The 21444-nt window shown below is 36.7% G+C and overlaps 1 protein-coding gene across 1 annotated transcript in view; it reads left to right on the top strand.

Moving 5' to 3' along the window:
* METTL8 (methyltransferase like 8) overlaps window positions 1-20728 on the top strand; it is a 28482-nt gene extending 7754 nt beyond the window's left edge. Inside the window, 10 exon segments of the mRNA XM_040605048.1 lie at window positions 3800-3891; window positions 8615-9006; window positions 9580-9629; window positions 12137-12200; window positions 12533-12672; window positions 15753-15859; window positions 15961-16026; window positions 17170-17327; window positions 17329-17396; window positions 20457-20728. Coding sequence (XP_040460982.1) covers window positions 3800-3891; window positions 8615-9006; window positions 9580-9629; window positions 12137-12200; window positions 12533-12672; window positions 15753-15859; window positions 15961-16026; window positions 17170-17327; window positions 17329-17396; window positions 20457-20634 — 1315 coding nt within the window. The 3' untranslated portion in view covers window positions 20635-20728.
* Window positions 20729-21444: the final 716 nt, after the last annotated feature.

Genomic DNA, 21444 nt, shown 5'->3' with positions numbered 1-21444 from the left:
CCATCTATGAATGGTATTTTTATGATTAATGCGGTCTCAGAAAAGAGTGAGAATGCTGGTCAACACGGGGGGAAAATTGAGATTGAAAAGGCTAGGATTTTTGACCATGGAATGGAGATGAATACAAAACAATAAGTGATACAGGAAGTGTCAGAAGGATATAGGAATACCTAAATTTGTCTAGAAAGTAGAAAAGTATCTGCCTAAGATATTTGGAAGATGAGGAATTTTTATTCTTATAATTCATAACTTAAGAACAAGGAATACTTGATGAGAAGAGGTGAATTTGGAAGCTATACAAGAAATTATTTTCTGGACTATTTTAAAGTGTATTTTTGATTTCTGCCACACACATTTTTGAGAGCAAGGATTTAGCAAAATTAGAAAAGGGACTGGATGTGGCTAATGATAACCAATGGCTAACATAACATAGGAGTAACAGATGACAAGTTTCAGGACTTGACTTCATGAAAGTAATCCGCAGTTCTTTTAAGACTTGTCCCTTGCTGGCAACTGTCAGAGGTTTTGTTCTGAAATGAAGTTTCCAACTTGCTGGGTTTTTTAGAAGCTATTACTCTTTTTAGTAGTCCATCTTATTTATTGGTTGGTCCATTTTACTTTTTAATTAGATTATTTCAGAAGTTTCTCTAATAAAATTCTGATGAATAAAAACATCTTAAGAGAAGACTATGATGCAGAAGACTGTCTTCTGGTTAATAAACTAATATCTTCATTATTCTTTTTAGTCTCTAAATTTGGGCTTAACTCATGAGGTAAGATACGCAACTAGATCTGTCATCTGTTACTGTTTTCTAAACCAGATGTCCCCAAGCCATGGTCCTCAACGCATGCTATCTTATGGTCGACTGTGGAGTTATTTATACTTCTGTAAGTTCCTTGGTCAAGGAAGCTGGAAGCTGGCTAGTTATTGTGTTAAGAGTGTGAAGTTTGTCTCAGTGTTTCATAAATCTGTATGCAGTATAGTGTTTAAGCATCTTCAAGACTCAGTAGCTCCTGCTAGGTGGAAAAATCCTTTAATTGTGTGAATGCTTGTTCAAATGTAGGCTATATAGTCAAGGCAGGAAAAGATTTTAAGATAAAGGCCATCCTTTTCTGTACCATTGGACCTCAATGAAACTCAGTTTTGTTTCATTTTTTAATTTCCTGCCAAATAGCTGATCATGTATTGCTTCAGATTTTCTTGCTAGCTTTTGGTGACAGTCTAATACAGAGTTATCAAACTATGATGCAGGTGGTTGGGATGGATTGTGAAGATGGGATTGCGAGGAACAGGGTTGTTTAGAAAGTGGATCTGCAGATGAATCTGTCCATGTATCTCAGAAGGGAAAACAGGTGAAACTGAGTGGGAGCAGAGGTTGCATGGAAGTTGTAATGGTCTTAAAAAATCAAGAACCTGGCTATGAAGTGAGAGGAGGTCCTTGGATCTGGAACTTGCTGAGTCAGCCGGGGTCTCACCAGGGAGGTAAGGGGGATCAGAATGAGTGGTGGTTGAACTAAATATTAGATCATGGAGGGTGAGCATAAGAGAATCATCTACCTTAGCATTCAGCTATGAAAATTTATATCATTTTGTTTTCCACTTACCGTCTTTGATACTTCATAAAGTGGCATCTTTCTTTTTGCCTGTGTGTAAATTGGCAGGGAGCCAAAAGCTGCTACCATTGCTGCTAAGAATACTAAGCAAATTAAATCTGGAAACTAATGCTTTAGATATTTGCTGTGGTCCTTTTCTGTCATTTCGAGAGAGAATAATGAATGATATTAAACATTGGAGCAAAAAATGTCTGCTTCTATTCAGGTTGTTAACTGGCATAGTTTTCATATGTTTGTTTTCAGAGATAATTAAACCCTATGTTAGCAAACAAATTAATGGAAAAGGGCTATGTTGAATAAGCTGAACTGAAAGTAGCATTACTCAATCTCATGTCAGGCCTACTCATGTTAACAGATCTGGTGCGGTTAAAATGGGTAGTTTGCTTTGCTGCTGTCAATGCTTAGCTTAAAACACTTCTGTATTTAAAAACTTCTGTGCTTAGAATTCTTCTGTGTTGTTTTCCTGCCAACTTCTATTGCTGAAGGAGCTGCCCCATTTGAAGCATCCAAAATACGTAAACAGTTTGCGTAAGAACTATGCTATGTCCACTGTCCTTTGGATTTTGATCAAGACATGCTGCTACAGTCCTGTGTTTGGGGTCTTCCATATAGAAATTTATAGGAAAGAGCCAAAAGATCTTTCTTCAGCTTTATGAATTTCCAGGGAGGGGCAAAAGGAAAAAAAGATGTTGTTGATGATGATGATGGACTTCAGGCACCTATAATATTGTGTGTAAAGCCCTTAAGGGCTCTGACAGACACACGATAATGGATTAAAATTACTCAGCTAAAGCTTACACCACAGCAAGTCATCTGTCGGAAGGGCTGGCTATAATGTTGTCATCTGTATAGTCCTTAGTTTCAGCTTGCTGAAATAGGCAAGGTCAAAAATGGTGATGGCATTGAGGGAAGCAAGTCTTTTTGAGAGGATGACTGCCTAGTAATGCTTTGGTCATTCAGTTTTATTCTACTACGGCACATCTGTCAGAGCCTTGACACTGCACAGAAACATTTGGTATATGAACAAATACAGGAAGGGGAGAGGCAACCTGCTGGGGACAGTAATGAGAAATACTTCAGTACAGATTTGGAAATCAAGTCTGAGGCAAGCAGACAAATACATACCAATTAGCCTCCCACAATTAGCAAAAGAGAAACAGTGAAGGTCTAAGGATTAGATTATCTATATGTCACCAAGTATGGAGCAGTAAGATGCTTGTTAGCTTTTAAAGACAACTAACACTTTTCAAGTTGGCACCTTGTTCCTTTTCCCATAGTAACCAATGGAATTTTAGTCATAGGCTTTCAGTTAATTAATTTCAGTAGGATTAGGATCTAATAGCGTACATGAATTATATTATCGAATTTAATCTGATTTCTAAAACTGTTCAGACTGATTGATTTGGAGGGACAGCTGATTTGCTTTTAAGAGCTGCCAGCAGCACGTTTTTGGGCACTCCGCATTGTGGCCTGATCCAAACAGAATCTGCAGGGAAGGCAGTTTAATCATCAGGGTCAGATCTTGGCTTGATTTTGTGACCATTTAATGAAGGAAAATAACATTTTGTTAACCACTTTACACAAATAAAGATAGCATAGACTGGAGCCATTGTAGCACTGTTTGTCTTTTCTTAGGAATGTCTCATTCTTTTTTCTCAATGTTTTCTGTCTCTATTCACCAAATCAGTAAAATCCTGTTCTTCTTGAATAGGTGGATTATGCTCCCTGTTTCAGGAACAGCTGATTCTTTTGCTAAATGAACTTTGTTCCTCATCATGAACATTAGTAATGTGAGAAGTTTCTTGCATCAGGATATTTGCTGATAGGTCTGTTATTCTATTCAGCTAAACACAACTCTAATGGGACACTCAAAATACATTCTTATACAGGCACTCAATTTATAGGATATGTGTTAATTCTGTTATTAAGAAAAAAATGCATACTGCTACAGTATATATATACAGTATATATACTCAAGTATAACTTCAGTTTTACCTAACTAGTAACTTTTATCTATTATATGCTGAAACTTAGTTTTTAGCTGTCAGTCTCCTTGTGGTCATTTGCTTGCATTCAAAAGAAAATGTACTTGAGACAGTGTAGGTAATTTGTGACTGTTTTCCCTGTTAAAAAAAGATTATGGAAAATGCTATTTAAAGGCTGGTTCTTCAACTGTCTTTTGCAGGGACCACATGCAGTGGTCACAAGAAGAAGAGGAGAATGCCAAGGAAAAAGTGGCAGAGAACTCACTTGTGAAAGTCCAACGGGAAGATCAAGGTAAACAATTTCCTAATGGCTTAAACTGGCTTCCTGTTTTAATGCTATTAAAGCATTTAAAGATGGTTTGAAATCCAGGAGCACTCTTTTTATTTCTACATTCTCTTGTCTAAATTTGTGGTTGGGTCGTGTCTGTTCCCTCCTCCCCTCCCTTCCTTTGTTGCCTCAACAGATCGTATCAAAGTGTGTTTTTCTAGCAATTCAGTTACTTATTTGAGCAATTTTGCATTTGGTGGGCCAGTAGGCTCTGTGTAAAACAAGTACATCAGTATGGTGGAGTTGCAAGTTCTGGCTCCTTTTGCAGTGCTTCAGAATAAAACTGCTAATACACAGGACTGTTACTTCATCAAAAGGAATTAATTTGCAGCCAGCTAGGGTGCTGGGGATTAAAATTCCCATGTACAATACTCAAATGCTTTTTAATGATTTGTAGAGTATTTAGAGAACTAGTGTTTGTACATTGCACCATTTAACTTTCATTTAAGTGCCATGAAATTGTACTGGTCCCAGCTGGTGCCAGCTTGCTGCCTTGGCTGGGCTGAGCTGGGAGTGCTTCAGGAAGCAGTGTGTACACTTTGCGTGGAAGGTATTCCAATACATCATGCGGAATCTGCTCTGTAAATGATTAAAGAATTTCATACCTGTTTTTTAGAAGGGAAACTGTATGTATTCTGCATTTCTGAAGAATGATTGCTCTAGGTTCAAACTGGTAAAATAAACCCTAGACTAAACTCTAGAATAGTTATGTATGCTAAAGCCCTAGTATCAACTTGATAGTAACATAGAAGACTGGATTCTTGATTTGTTCCTTTATTAGAAGGATATTCTGAAAAGAATTACTCGGATGTCCTGGACCTCAGTTTACTTAGCGTGTCTTGAACCTGTCAAATTAGACGGTGTCATTATGATCCTGTGCTCAGTTTCATTGGTGTAACTAGGGTACATGTTGGATTTTAATTGAATTACCTGTGAATGCATCTTGGATTGTGTGCCCTTCATCACTTTGAATGGTATGGGATTGTCACCCTGCCCTTTTCTGTTACCTCTCATATTCTTTATCTAAATACAGGAGTATGATGTTTGTTTTTCAAAAATTACGTCTGGTATCTGGTATTTTCATTTGGTTTGTGTATAAAAGTTGAAAAAGAGCTCATAATTGAGAAGCAAACTGTGTAACCATGTGGCTCACAGAACCTTTCATTCTTCATCTCCAATCAATTAGAACTTAGTTTGTGCTGGTGAGAAATGGAATAATCAGGCATTTGTCTATTGCCAAGAAATACAAGAATTCAAGGACATTTCCTATGAATGCCCCTCTGTTTAGAACTTGAATAGGTGAGCATTGCTGATAGTGTTCCTTCAGAAAGCTTCAGCTTCATTCTGCAAGTGGAAGTACATTTTGGCCTATTTGTGTGAACAATGAACGAGACTGAAGCTAACAAGCAGGTTATTTTGGGGCCTTGGAAACTACAGTAAGGGGGAAAAAAGACAAGACAGATTTCAACAATACTACTGCATCACTAAAATAGAGTAGTTCTGATGAGTGTCATTAAAACAAGGGAAGTTAAACTGAATGAACTCATGATACTACCTTCTGGAATTTGATTTACTTATTAACGCATCGAGTTTCTTCTCAGGCATACCTATTTGTATTGAAAGATTCTGTTAAGGAGAAAGATCGATTGACTAAGGGATTTTTTTGTCTCAGAAGGTTATATGTTTATTAGTTTTGTCATTTTTACAGGCTTTGGAAAATTTGGTAGTCAGACTACTTAAATATAGAAACTGAAACAAAAAATTGCGTGGTTATTACACAGTGGTGCAGGAGTGACCAGAGAAAGAATGGAAAGTAAAGTGTTTTTTCACTTGAATCTATGTAATGCCATACTAATACAGTCTGAAAGGCTGACTTCAGCTATTGCTTTCCTTCAGTTCTGGAATCTGGAAAACTTGATGGGAATCAAACTACAGGGGATCTGCGCAGACTTGTGGGAAAGTAGTGACTATAAGAAGGGGTGATGATGATTTAAGAACCTTTTGAGTAGAAGGGTTGGGTTATTTTATACTGAAGCTGAGCAATCTGTGAATGTGCAACTTACACTATCGAAATCTGGTATATATGACCTCAATCAGCTCTGCAGTTTTATTATAAAACAAGTCTGTACAATTACTCTGCATGGCTGGGTCTTGCCCTTTAATAATACAATTGGAGGTATTAAATGTTAATTTTAAAATATTATGCAGATTCCTAGGACAAGGCATTCTGCCACCTCCTTGCCGCTTCCCACTGCCTGTCTGTGCCTCTAATGATAATACTCAGCCTTGTTTATCTCTGAAAAGCTGTAGTGATTAAGGAAATAGTATGTTAAGATTTAAATGAGAGAAGCAGGAGAAATGCACCATATATTTATTCTGTGCATTTGTATTAAAAGAATTAATGGGGTCAGTGTATGTGAGTAAGGACAGAATAAAAAAGGCAACACATTATATGATGTACACTTAATAAGAGACGTCAAGGGTAACAAGAAACAGTTCTGTAAATGCTTTGGGAATGAGGGGAAAAAGCAAGAAAAAGATTTGGTTTGGTACTTAAGGATGAGGAAGGGAAAACCATCAACAAAAGAGACATTGAAAAAGCTGTAATTCTTATCTTTTTATCAGTCTTGCTTTGAAAGGGTTAGCTGCAGTCCAGTGGCTAGCACAATTAGTGCTAGAGAAGGAGGAAAGATCTTGTTCTCGTACTGAGGAAGAACAGGTTACAAAGTACATCCATAGAGTACATGAATGACTAGGAAAACAGAAAAGAGAGTATTTACTTTTTTAAAAAGGGAGGTGGGAAAAGAAGAGAGTCAGATAATTAGTTTCAGTTCCTGGAAAAAATACTGGAAGAGTTAATCCAGAGCTTGCAGACACTGGGTTTGGAAGAACAAAGGATATGAATACTGGCCAAGAAATGTTTTTCAAAAATAAATCATGTAAAATCAAGCTAATTTCCTTCTTGGAGAAGGTTACCAGCCCCGGGGATAAGGAAAGAGCAGCAGAAGTCCTGAAATTTATCCTTAGTCAGGCTTCTAACTTGCTTTACTTGACATTTTCATAAGCAAGTTAGGCAAGCGAGAGCTAATGAAACTGCTTTTGGGTGAATGAATGCCTAGAGAGCCTTTCAGAATTGGAAGGCTGTGCTGGGCAGAGAAGCATTTTGTTCTGTGTCCAGATCTGCTTGGTATTTTCATTAGTGACCTCAGGAAATGGGAGACTTGAAGATGATCCTAAGTGAAGAGATGTTTCAAGTATGTTGAAGGATGGGATTAGGATTCAGAAAGATCTGGAGAAATGTTGGAAAAAAGGATCTGAAAGATAAAAATTTGCTAAAAATATATGTAGAATACTTTGCTTAGGAATAATTCCTTGAAAAATATACTAGGTTCTGGAACAATTGGCTAGGTAGTCATTTTGCAGAAGATCTGAGGGTTGTGGTGAATCACTAGCTGAATCAGCAGTGTCATGCTGTTGCAAAATGGCAAGCTGGGAGTTATAAACAGGATTACAGCCTGTAAACCTTGTAAAGTGTGTTTTTTTGCTCTGTGTTGATAATGCCTTTACTGGAATACAGCACCAAAAGGTAGTAAATCAACTGGAGACAATCTAGAGAAGAAAAATAAAAATGATCAAAACTTTAAAAATCATGACTTCTGTGGAAAAAAAGGAGAGTTAGGTTTAGACAATCTAGAGAAGAGATTGTTTATGGGAGACATAGTGAAAGACTTCAATTGCTTTATCTGCTTTGTTAATGGGCCAAGAATTACTGGACTTAAATTGCAGTAAGGAAGTTTCAGATTAGGTAGTGGAAAAGGTCTCTATCTGTACAGATGGTGAAGGACTGTAATTATTACTGAAGAAAGCTGTCAAACCTATATGAAAGGTTGTATTTTAAGATTGCACAGATTTCTGTGGAGAAGGAGTATGAGTTCCCTGACCAGTGAAAACCCTTCCAGTCCTATTCTTTGACATTCTAACATTGCTAGAATGTTTTGTGAACTAAAAGTTAACTCAGAGGTCTATTGTAAGACTCTCTGAAGTGTTTTGCAAGTAAGAAAGCAAAGATTTTGCTTCTGACTGTATTGTTACATTCTGTCAAAACTGCATTGTTGAATGGTTGAGTGAATTACTGTCTGTTGGCTGTGCAGTAGCATTTATCATTGCAGTTCACAGAACTAGGTTTCTAGTTGATGACTTTTTTGAGACATGACTACCTACCAACAAATTTTCAATAAAACATAAATCAATCAATAAAACAATTTGTTTATAGAATTTCATAAATAATGAAATTAATTTCAATTTAGTATTTCTTAAATAGGAAGAACATGGAGAACATTCAGTTGAAAAGATGCATTGTTTTTATTGAGACATGAAAGCTTGCCTAAGAAATTCACAGGTTTATATTTTGGTGATGTTTTGTTATGCCAGTATATTAAAAAAAAAAGATGCAGAAAGCCTGTATGCCCCATCCTAAGTAGCATAAAATCTAATTAAACCCTCATGGGAGTTATTTTGAGCACAGGTTAAGACAAGACCCAAAATTTGTATGTTTTTATTTAGATATGTACAATGTCGGAAACTATGGATTTTTAAACTGTAAATTTGGGTCCAAGTTCCATTTTGCTTTACAGTATTTTGTAGCTAAGCTTCTATTCACCAAGTTTTTGTTTTGTTTGAATTTCAGATAAATATGAGAGAGAAGCTAGCAAATATTGGAATGAATTTTACAAGACTCATAAAAATAATTTTTTCAAGGATCGCAATTGGCTGTTTCTAGAGTTCCCAGAAATTCTTCCAGAGAAAAGGAGACAAGAGTTGAAAACAGAAGAAAGATCTTCAGAACACACAAAAATAAATAGTACCAACAGTTTTTTACACAAAAATGAAATGTTTGAGGAAGGAGAAAAATATTGGAAGAAAAATGATGGAGGTGGTTCTACTGCTGTACAAGGATATGTATATAATAAAAAGCAAGAAAAATCTCCTGCTGACAATCCTCAGGGTAAAGTCTGTGGAGGAGAACTTGGAAGGCTGGAATCCTTCCCTGGTAGTGATGCCACTTACAGAATATTAGAGGTAATGCACTGCAAATACTCTACCCATCATACAGAACTCAATTGCTCAAAAGCCTGTTAAAGACGCTTAATAAGTATCAAGAAAGTAAGCTTTCAGAATTGTACGTACTACAGTCACTTATGGCAGAAACTTTCAGAAAAACCTAGAATCTTGGCTTTGTTTTCCCTTTAAAGTTTATCCCAAATCAGAATTGAGGGCTAGACTGTCAGATTCAATTTTCGCTGGAATCTGGGTTTCAGATTTCCTAAGGAAACTTATGCCTTAAAGTGCTCTGTTCTTAAAGTACAAGTACTTGACTAATTTGTGCCAAATGGTGAAATTGGACAAGAATATCGTATTTTCCTATGCAGTTTGAGAGGTGGATTCTCTCTTAACTTTAGAAAGCCATTGAGGAGAAACATGATCATAGCAATGATCTGAGAATTGTAGCACGAGCTGTTTATACCTTTTCTGTCCAAAATACCTTTAGGCCTAATGGGTCCTGCCTACCAACTCATGTAAGACGAAAGATAAAAAAATAGGAGGTTTTATTTGCTCATGTATTTTAACTTTTTGATTTTCTTCCGATTTTAGGTTGGCTGTGGTGCTGGGAACAGTGTCTTTCCTATTTTGAAAGTTCTATGGTATGTAGTGCTGCATTTTCAAATATGAAAATTCTGTTCTCATCTTCTTAATTTTCTGCAAATGTTGGTGCTAGACTGGTGCTGCAGGAAGTGTTGAGAGTCCTGAAATTCTGATTGCTTGCAGACCTCAGATAATGTTGGTAGCACCAGCACAAGATACTCCTCATACTGGTCAACCCTAGTCTTGGGAGGACCATATTTGCTTACAAGGTTTGTCTTCAGGTGTGCTCAGGCTGATTTCTGGTAGTTAAAATCAGTCAGGTAAAATAGTCTCTTGTCTTATATGTCACTGTAAAGCTACCAGATATCTCTTCAAAAGCCCAAAATCGGGGACAGTAGATAATGACATGTGATCTAATGGTAAGAAGTTGTGTTATTTCTGAATTTGGCTGGTAGGCTTTGTCATATTGCTTCAGGTTTTAGTGTCAAGGAAGGTGTAAGTTCTGTATTGCATTACTTAATTCCTTGAAACATCTTAATCCACTTAGCGTCCAGTTTTAGAAAAAGCTGTTACAACAGCATGTCCTCTCTCCATGTAGGCAGGAAGGCTTTATTGGAAAGGCTGTGTATGTATAAGGGTTGAAATAGTTTTCTTTTTATTCGTGCCTTGAAGAGCTTGAGTTTGGTATTCTATAAATGAATTCTGATTGCTGGCATCACCACTATACAGAAATACTCAGTTTTGCAGATATGGAAAGAAGAGAGCAGGAGGAATTGAGTGATGCACCAAGGTCATACGTGCAACTCATTAGTGTTACCAATGCATCTTCATCCCACAAGTGCCTTGCTTTAGACAGCATGTAATGAAAGGGGAGCCCTGTTTCATATGAAAAGTTTGGAAAGTAACACTATATAGGGAAAAGATATCATGTGGCTGTATTAAAAAAGATGAGACAAACTTTTGTGTCTTCCTCACAGGAGGCATTAGTCATAGGTTGGCATTTCTGCTAATTAAGAATCCACTCATTAGGTATTTTTCCTGGAGATCTCTATTCTTATATGTAAATCCTCCAGTCCATCACATTGGCTGGTACATTGAACGACTCACATTTATCTTGTATGTGAACTGATGGAAACCCCTCTTATCTCTTAGCAGACCTGGCTTTATAGCACAGTTGGGTTTACTATTATTTAATAATATTAAAGTTGCATAATATAAATACAGAAAAATTTATATAAATAATGTAAAAATTTTGTATGCCTATAAAAAGAAGCCAGTGTCAAGTATGGGTGTATCCTGGCTACAAAAAACAATTCCATTTACGTTTGTAATGTAACTTCTAAACAGCTTCCCACTGCCTTCCTTAAATTTTAAGTTACTGCTTTTTAATACAATGCATCATGAAATCACTATCCCGATCAAGCTGTGCCTTTGTTTTAAGTTGACTTTCTACATAGCTCCTCTTCTGTTGTAAAAAAAAATTGAAATAACATCCTAACAAGTCAATTGGGTAGTCAGCCTGACCTTTCCCAAGGGACTGGCTGGGTCTAAAGCCAGGCTGCTTGTCTTCATCCATGACAAATATCTAAACTCATCAATCCTCATGGTGGGCACAGAACTGATAAAAGTTTTGCTCAGCAACAAAGATGGAATATATTTTGGTCCACAAGGGTTCTCCTTTTGAGCCCTCAGAGAAAAGTCACTAACTTAGCACTGTATACTGTGAGATCTTATGGGTGCTGCCGGAGTTTGATTCCCTTTCTAAAGAAACCATCTGTCCAAAATCTCCAATATTTTTAAAGACACGTTAATTGATCATGAGTTGACTGTGAGGTCATCCCTCACTAGGTTTTAAGGGGGTTGCTCAGTTTCTCTTAAGTGATTTTTTTGGAGATGAAAAAAATCTCTCCATAGAGTTACTAGTATGTGATGAATGGTACAAGGAAATTTGCAGCTGGCTGAGTCTTGGATGGGACAGGAAGGTAAAAGACAGCTACAGGAAATTCTTACTCATCTTGGCTTACAAAATGAAGGGGATAATGGAGGAAAACAACCAATACTGCTTAATCTAATCAAAAGCACAGCAAGGCAGTGCATGGGAACCCAAATGTCTACAGAACTGTGGATGACTTTTTCAACACCCCACCCCTGCCCAAATCATATTGCTAATTAATAATTGCTAATGCATACATGGGCTAATGATGGAGACTTAACATAGTGCTTCTGTAAGAAAATGTGACCTATTAATGTGTAATACAACACCAGGACGTTGTCATCAATCCTGACAGCCCTCTGTGACCTTCTTTCTTTTCCTTTTCACTTCCTCCCTGACAAGGCTATCATTTTCCTTTTTATACTAACTGCCTGTTGGTATTCTTATGAATTTGTCTGCCCTATTGGTTCATTGCAACCTATGTGGCTTTCCATGTGCTAGACATCAATAAGGCATGTTTGATCAAACCTGTGGAGAACCCCAAAAGGCCCTCTGTAGTTCTATGAACACTGATGTAGACTTTTATCTTTTACAATAATAATTTATTAACTGGTGTTGGTTTTGTTTTCCTAGCAATATACCTGGAACCTTTCTGTACTGTTGTGATTTTGCTTCAGGAGCAGTGGAGCTGGTAAAGGTAATTCATATGCTTGCTTTAGAGTACCTTATAAGCCTGTAATTCAGGAGGCTGCCAGGAAGCTGTCTTCATGAAAAAGACTGTGATGGCTTTGACAACTTTTAACTGAAGTTTTCAATATTCCAAAGAACAAAGTCTTACTCTATGCACAGAGGAATGAATACCATCAGTGAGCTTGTTTCTCAGCTTGAGTAAGATACCAGACAGAATAGGCTTTTATATGAAATGTTTTACAATGCTGAATAATTGAAGAAAAAAAGTTTCCTGAGTCACAGTAAATGTATTAACTACTACTGTTCTCTCTGTGCCTCTTTTCATCTTTTTCCTAACAGTCACATTCATCCTACAATTCAGCCTGGTGTTCTGCCTTTGTTCATGATGTGTGTGATGATGCTTTACCCTATCCTTTTCCAGATGAGATCCTGGATGTCATTCTCCTTGTCTTTGTGCTCTCTACAATTCATCCTGACAGGTAAATGAAGACTAAAGCACAAAGCAAATGGGTTAAATCTCTTTTATCATTGGAGGTTTTCAAGAATAGCAAAAGAAGACGATGAATCTTTAATGTATTATTTACTAAGCTTCCATATATATATTTATATAAACCAAGGTATTTTAAATTCTGTTTCTCGTTTTCAGGCTTAAGAGAAAAGCTGGTCAGACTAATTCATTAGTGAGCCTCCTGTCTCCATCATAATACAAGGGGTATATTGTAACTAAATACATCCCTTATTAAAAGTGACAGTGATTCAAGAAAATTACAAATTAAAAAACCAGACCACTGGTCTTTTAGAAGGAAATTATTTTCAGTGATCAAACCGAAACATTCATGATTTAACACCTTATGATAAATGCTTACGTTGCTGATTTAGCTGCACACAAATGCTTACATGCAGGCCTTTTACACCAAGGTGCATTCAGAATTTTGTAACTTGTTTGGATTAAGAAAACTTGATTTACTTTAGCTCAACATAGCATTATGTTGAGTACTGTTACCCTTGTTACTAATGCCTCTGTCTAAGGAGCCAAACTTTGACTGTTAAGGCTGGATAATTGTGAAAATTAATGGGGTAAAAATGCAAAAGAGGGCATGTAAGTTAAACTCCTTGACTCTTCCTCTAACTAGATCATATGAAGGAAAATACATGCTGTCATTAAAATGGGCTTGGCAAACAGAACAGTATTTGCCCAAGTCTGAGAACTGTTTCCCTGCCTAAGTTATTAATGATTATTAGCTTTTCAGAATTTTTTTCCCATATAAAATATTGCTCCTTCCTATTTGTTCAGAGATGAGCACGTGAGTCATGCAAAGCCTGGGTCTAGTTTTCAAAAACAATTCAAGCAGTAGAGTTCAGATCTCTGTAACAGCAGTGATTCTGCCAGGAAGAAATTAGACAATAGGGACACGTTCATTCAGTCGCTTTGCCTGTAGAAGCAGTAGTAGGATGTTCTGTCAGAATTTCTGTGGATCTTTTCCTGTTAGTCTTTTGACAATGTGTTTATCTTTTTTTCTCCCCATGTCAGCATCTAAAGGCTGACATGGATACTTGTGTGTGTGTGTGTATACACATATGTAAAAATTTCCATGTAATTATCTGTGTTGTAAGACCCACTTTCCAAAGATTTGTTAGTCACTACTGTCATGTCATAGAAGTAAAATGGCTGCATAAAGGCAAATGTAATCCAGATTCATCTTGCTCAGTATACATTTTTTCTGGAAACTTTGAGACTGGGAAATGAAAAAGAAAACCAAGAAAATGATGATGCAGAACTTCCGTACTTTGGAGACCTGGAAAATTTACGAGGGATACATTTGTATTCAGCACAATTGTTACTTAGTGATTTCTCTTCAGGCTGTTGTGTTTAGTTTTTGATAATTGCTACTCTTGTACTCCATTTTTAACACACTTTAGTTCTGTGAGAAGGGCCCTCTAAGAATTGGTTGCAGAATTTGAAAGGTATTAAACTTCCTTCAAGCTATATAATTAAAGTGCTTTAGTCCTATGGGATGAGATTTCTCAAAGCACTTTCACTTTTTGTACATGTACTTTTTTTTGTGTGTGCACAAAACTTATGTTTATAGGAAAAGTCTGTAATTCTGTGCACAAATACCTGTCCTGAACAGTCTCTTATTCTTAGGTGGTGCTGCCTTTTCTGTCTGTGGCAGCACACTTGATTGCTTGTGTTGAGCATGAGCAAAGAGGACAACTTTTAAAGCACTTGGCTTCCTCTAAGGGAATTCTGTGTCTAAAAAGTGTGTGATACTTTTTGTTCCTGTTTGTTTGTTTGGAGTTATGACATTATTTTCTGCTGAACTACCTCATAATCCTGTCTCTTAAAAAGCAGGGTAAGATGCCTGCATTACTGTTGTAGAAGGACCAAATTGCATTAGTGCTTGAGTTCTGACATTCTTGGGGTAAGGGGGTAAGGCCACCTGAGAGATAGGGATGGTGTAAAGATGGTGTTCTTGGCACACAGCAATTTTATGCTGATTTTGTATAGGTGTGTAGGACTTACTGTTCTTTAGCTCTTTTCAGATACAGTGTACTGTCTTTCCTTTTCATTCATTTCACATTCGCTCTGGCTCCTCATCTTCTACGTGGTCTATCTGCTTCCCTGTGGGATTTGAATTAGGCAATTTGAATTAGGCAAGGGGACTTCTCTACCTTGCAGTCTGCCCTGTGCAGACTGGCTATTGTGGTCTTTCATGAATGTGGAAAGCCCAAGTCCTTCAGTTTATTTGGAAAGAGTGAGGCAAACCCAAGCCATTACTCATTAGTAACATATTTTGCGGAGTAATGCAAATGTATTTATAAGAAGCTCCAGTGTTAAAAAGTGAGAATGAAGATACTCTGGTCTAGTGAAGGGGAAAGAATACTGTGTATGGTACTTATTACTATCATACATACAGCAGGCTGGTGTAATCTTGATAAGGAGAAACTGATGTTAGATATCACCAAGATTCACAAACTTGCCAGCATTTTGGAGGATGCAGGATTTCCTTCTCTAACTAGCAATATACAGCTGGAGTTCTGCCAGATTCCTTGCCTGAGGTACTACTCAGATTCTTCTTTCCATCCTCAGCCACTAGGTGTGGAGATACTGATTTTGTGTGTATGATCAGTGCCTCCTAAAGAAATCGGGTAAGTTTTTGTCTGCCTTCCAGGCCCTTGATTTTGCTGTGTATGGGAAGGAGGCTCAGTCTAGCTCACCAATGCACGTAGCTAACTGTTCATTCAGTGTTTGTCATATATCTACTTGACCCATATGACCTGTATACTCAAAAACTGTGGTTTAATCCATCCTTGAAACTCAGCTGAAGTGAAGGAAAAGGGCTCCTTCTCTTTTCAGTTTGTATTCTCTTACATTTCCTTTTAAATTTTTGGTTTAGAGGCTTTTTTTGTAGAGTTCTTCCTGTTGACTAGTGCCTGGCCTTTTTATCGTAAATATAGACACATCTCACTGTAGTTTGAGTAATCTATGTACATTCCAAGCACCTAGAAAAACAAGTTATGTTTTCAGATTTCACCAGTATCCTATCTATTTTCTAAGGATGCAAGGGGTTGTAAATAGGTTGGCTAAACTACTGAAGCCTGGAGGAATTTTGTTATTTCGAGACTATGGAAGATATGACACAGCTCAAGTTCGTTTTAAAAAAGGTAATTCCTGAATGCTTTTGTAGTTCATTGTTCATTTTAACTTTTTTTTTTTTTTAAAAAAAAGTGACATGTCCTTTCTTTTTACTGCTCTAATGCCTTAGGTCGTTGCTTGTCAGAAAATTTTTACGTACGAGGAGATGGAACCAGAGTGTATTTCTTTACCAAAGGTATGAAATGATATAGCTTCATAAAAAGGATTGTGTCTCTCAAGATGATTTGGGTTATAAAAGCTTATCTTAGGACAGAAATTTAAAGAAGGTTTTATTAGCTGCTTTTTTAAATACTCTGCTTTTACAAAGCACAAAGCTAACTGTTGTAAGAAAATAATTCCCTTTATGTATACACTTGTTGCATCTGGACTCCTGCAAGATTCTTTACTGACATTACTGGAAACTTCTCTTTGTCTAAGCATCTTGTGTCTAATCGTATGGTCAAATTCTGTTATTTAAAGATGTACTCAGTTTCTTTCTTAAAATTTAGATAAACCTGCTTGGAAGGACAGTTGGTAGCAGTGCTCTGATATTTTGTTCTGCTGTGTTGGTGAATCTGAGCCTCGAGGCTGCTCGTTCTGCAGGAGCTAAACTTAAATTCCTGATGATGGGATGCTATTGCTCTTTTCCCATCCACTCAACTTGGTTCTGTTGGCAGTCAGCTTAGACTAGTATGTTTTAGCCCAGCTACTGGAAATTGTGAAAGCAAGCAGCACAGTACTTTTTCTTCCTTTTTACTCTCTGCAACCTAGACTATAAGCAGTAGAGATGGATCAGGATTTATCCCAACCTGAGTAATTTTAGAAGTGAGAAGGAGGATCTGGGATGTGTATGGGAAGTCACTTGAATTCAAAGTTTTCTCATTTTTTAAATTTCTTGGTTTGTGCTTTCTCATGACAGAGAAGCATAAAGTTTTCCAGTGGTGACTGGCAAGAAGGAGAAAATTAGGTTGGCATAAATGTGTGGATTGTCGTTTGGCAGGTGAAATAGCTTTATCTCAATAATGTACAATGACCAAATGACATGCATTTGTTTTCCTCAACGGCATACTGAACCCTCTGAAGAAGCAGGATATGTGAATGCCATGAGTAATAACCAATGTGGTTTGGGCCTCAGCATAACATTTTTTACTGTAATATAAATCAAGACCTGTGAAAATTGATTTCTAACAAAAGACTTCTTGCAGGCAGTTTCCTTGATCTTTCAAATCTCAAAACAGATTTGGTTCCATCTTTGGTTGAACTGCAGGCTGTTAATTACTACATTCTACAAATGTATTTATTTTTTTTAATTGCAATACTTCTTCATGTGACAAAATAGATGAGGTATGGAACATGTTCAACTTGGCTGGATTGACTGAAGTACAGAATTTAGTTGATCGGCGATTACAAGTAAACAGAAAGAAAAAAGTGAAAATGCAGCGAGTTTGGATACAAAGCAAGTTCCAAAAACCATTGCTGCTATCTCTGAATAATCCTGAAGAAACCACTCAAAGGCACCCTTACAGATAATTGTACCATGAACTCCAGAAACCGGAGCAAATTTGAGTATGTATATTTCCTATAAATCTTGTGTTAGCCACTGAAAAGGAGAAATATACTGAACTAAAAACCTTTCCCTGATTTTTTTTTTTTTTTTTGGTGTGTGTGTGTAAACGTATGTGTGAAAATGATAATGATTCAGGGGGTGGGAGGGTGAGGGGAGGCAACATTTCTGACTTCTGCTTTATATGTTATAAAGGGATATGCATTAATCTAGTCATAACTGTGACCAGGAACTATTTTACTTCCTTGAAAATGAATAGTCAGCAAGTATAAGCATGTATCTTGTTCCTGTTGAAATTCACAATATGTAAAAAGTTTTAAACTGAAGCATGCTTATTTGAGAGATTTAGAGAAACAGAGTATCTGTTCTTACTATCACTACAAGCTGTGCAGTGTTGATTTGAGTCATGTCTCTTTTAACCACTGAGTGTCTTGCAAGTGTATTTCCTCTTTGGGGGGAAATTTCTTGATGCATAAATAATGAAGGCAAAATCTCTTTCTGATTTGCATGTAAGTTATCATTTCATACTAACTGCATGTGATATGCATAGGTATCAGTCAGTGATTGCTATCTTCTACTGCGACTGACTTACTCCTCTGAAGTCTCTACTTTCCATCTACATGCTCATCAGAAACATGCAAAACTGGTGTTTCTGTAACAGCTTAGTGACACATACATTAAAGTGCTGTAGGTTGTAAACTGAACATAATATAGAAAAGAATTATCAAAATGCCAAAACCATGCTGAAACCAAATAGTTAACATTTGCCTGGATAAGTACAAGCGATATTTTTTGATATGTCAGACACACTAGAGGGAGGAGCAAAAAGAGTAGTTAAGCGTACATATTAATAATACTGTTATGGGGTAATGTAATCGCACTAAAATGGCGATCTACATGGCAGCTGAGATATTTTTGTTGTTTACAAAGATAGGTTGCTTTCTTAGGGCTTGAGTCTTAGAAAAAAGGCACAATGTTTTTATATTGACCCTGTGGAGAGACAGTGAAAGGACAGAACTACACTAGTATGTCAAGTGCTTTTAAGAAGAAAACAGAAATGCAAACACTGTTTTCAGATGCTGGCCATGATACCGAGGCTGTTGAGCTAGTATTTAAAGATGCCACTTCTGCTATTTAAATGCAATTTTACAATCAGTTAGCCACAAGGAGGAGAAGGCATGAAACAGGTGAATGAATAAAATAAATATCTTCAACAAGGATATAGAATGCATGCAATCTATAACATGCGTGCAGTTTTGAATGCATTAATATAGTGACACTCTTAAAGTCTCTTTTCTTGCTTTTGTTTTAGTCTGAATGGTAAGCATGTCACAGCTGACAACCTTTTTTTTTTTTTTTTTTTGCAAGTTGTTAGCTGCTAAGCTAAGTAGAACTGATTGTCTTCTAGAAAAAAGAAATATCTAAATTTAGAGGTTAAGTATCTTCGTCATCTTTGACAAGATGAGGGACCTGTTTAATTTCCACAAACCTAGATTTATTTCAAGAATGAGTTGCTATAAAGGGTCTTTGAAGGTAAGATCGGATCCTGTATTTCTAGTGTATTCTAAACTCCTGGTAGATTAAGATACTGTTTTATGAATTAAGTGGCTTAGAAAGCTATGGCTAGCAATGGTGTTATTGTAACCTGCAATAAAACTCTTGTGGTGTAAGTCAAAGGTGAAAATGTAGCTGTGTTTCTTCAAGCCCTAAGTCTTAAGAGACAGTAGCATTTGCATGGGAAATGTAAATAAATATATGCCTATATTTTAATTAGGTTGCTACCTTGTGTTATTAACCTTGACTTCTGAGTATGCATAGCTCTTAGTCTAGCACAAAGCATTTCAGTTGTAGAATTTTCCAGGGGTGGTGATGGTGATGATAAGCTCTTGAGCACCATGTAGTCTTATTCATGTGTGTGATGTCGATTTTCCATGTGTAGAGGCTAATGGAATGTTTGCTTTGGCTTTCACACTGATATGTTGATTCTGGCAAAATCTTAATATGCTATGTTTTTAGTTTAACAAAAATGTGACATCAGAAGAAACCAAACCCTGAATTCTCATATGGCCTTGAGCAAAACTGGCTGTTTCTCTTCCACACCTTGCAGCATTAGTATTGCTGCGTCTTTTAGAATAGTAGTTACTTTTTAGAAGTAATAAGATCAGCTACTATTTGTCAGTGTAGAATATCCACTATAAACTGTAAATAGTCTGAACAGTTTTAAGATTGATAGAAGGGGAAATGGACAAAACCATTATTCCTAATAAGAACTTTTGAATCTGAGTAGGATGCTCTGTATTTTGGCTTCATGACATTTCAGTTTTTAAAAAAATTAATCAAAGTCATGTTTTAAAATACTTCTCAATTACCTGTATTAGTTGGGAAAACTAGTATTACAATATAAGCAAAAGAAAGGAATTATAACTATGAAATAAGAGAAAGATGCAGACAACTATATAGGAAATCCAGTTTTAAATCACTTACTCTTAATTCTGGGGGAAAGAAAAATTAGGGTATTGCACAGTATAGAAATGTAGAAAACAGCATAGAAAAAGACTGTAAGTTTCACTTTTGAGATCTGAAGTTACTTCTTTAATCAGGTTTGTACCTGAAATCTCTAATTATATAAACTTATACAAGTACAGAGTATGTAAATACTAAACATTTTAATTGTGAATTGCAAATAGGGGTTTTTGTTTGGTTGGGTGTTTTTTTTTGGTTCACCATGACTTCCTATACTAGTAAAGAAGACTTGTGAATATATACAAGTGGCAATTAGAGAAGAGTAATCTTGTTAGAATTGAGCTTTGACTTCGCTGGTTTTATTGGCTTTGGCTTGCTTGATCAATAGTGTGTACTTTTTGCCAGTCTCCACTGGTATAACGTTACATGTACATACAGGAATACATGAGAATGGTACTCACTGGCTGAGATCTTGCTTGTTTTTTAAGGAAGTACATGACAGCTATAAAGTAAAGAAAGTGATCTTTTTTCCTACACTAATTCTGAAGTATCTAGTCACTAACAATTAACTGATACAAAAAATATTGGTTATTTTCCAGCAAAACCAAGGCAGGTGCTTGTGCAGTTATCCACAAATCACTGAATCTGAAGAGGACAACCAAAATGCAGGGCAGATGGGGAGACAGCGGGAACCCTAGTGACACTAGGACGAAGTTTCTTGTATTGAAAACTGCTGTTTCTGCTTTGTCTTTGGCTTGTGACTTGGCTAATCTGTAGATTCCACTGTTCAATAATGACTAAAAATTTGTAACAAACCATCCTGAAATTTGTATTAAACACCAGTGGAAATAAAACAAATTTCGCTGCTTCATTTTGATTTGTGGTATGATCTTTTTTCACTGCTGTGGTGTGCTCTTTGATTTGTTGACATATGCCTCATTTCCCCTTTTTCCTGTGCTTAGTAGACAATTAAGCAGTTTCCACAGAAGCCATAGCACTAAAGTTTGCTGGATGGGTTATTTCTAGGATCAAAGCAAGAGAGTTTTATTTCCTTCTGTACAGAACAGATTGCTTTTTCTTTTTGTATGAATGCAATTAATTGTATAGATGCTAAATTAATACGGTGGTATTAGCTGTATTTTTAAATTATTTTAAGCCATACATACCTTAGGGTATGCTGTTAGTAATGGCAGTGATAATAGTAGACAGTTCATACATAAACCATTTCTTCTTTATAGAGTGTCTTCATAATGGGTGGTTCAACCTTGGAATGGACTGACCAAGAAGAATGAGATGCAGAGCTGAACAGGGGACTGAGGAACAGAACACCATGGGCACCATATAGGGAGGAGATGCAAAACAGGAGACAGCGTGGCAGGGTGAGGACTCTGTGCTTAGAAACGAGTGAAATTAAGTGTAGGAGGGAAGAAGAAAAAGGGGACTGATCTGTCACAGAAATAGGGTAAAACCCTGGTAAACAAAAGAAATTGGGGTAATGGTTGGAGGTGGAAAGACCTATCTTCTAAGTCTTTTTCTCCCAAGTGGTATTGTATTTTCACAGCTTAGTGGAATATTATAGGCTTTTCA

This window comes from Falco naumanni, chromosome 8 (assembly GCF_017639655.2).
Source record: "Falco naumanni isolate bFalNau1 chromosome 8, bFalNau1.pat, whole genome shotgun sequence".
In the NCBI taxonomy this organism is placed as follows: Eukaryota; Metazoa; Chordata; class Aves; order Falconiformes; family Falconidae; genus Falco; species Falco naumanni.
Note: the sequence above shows the minus strand (reverse complement) of the source record. Positions and strands in the feature narration are given on the sequence as shown.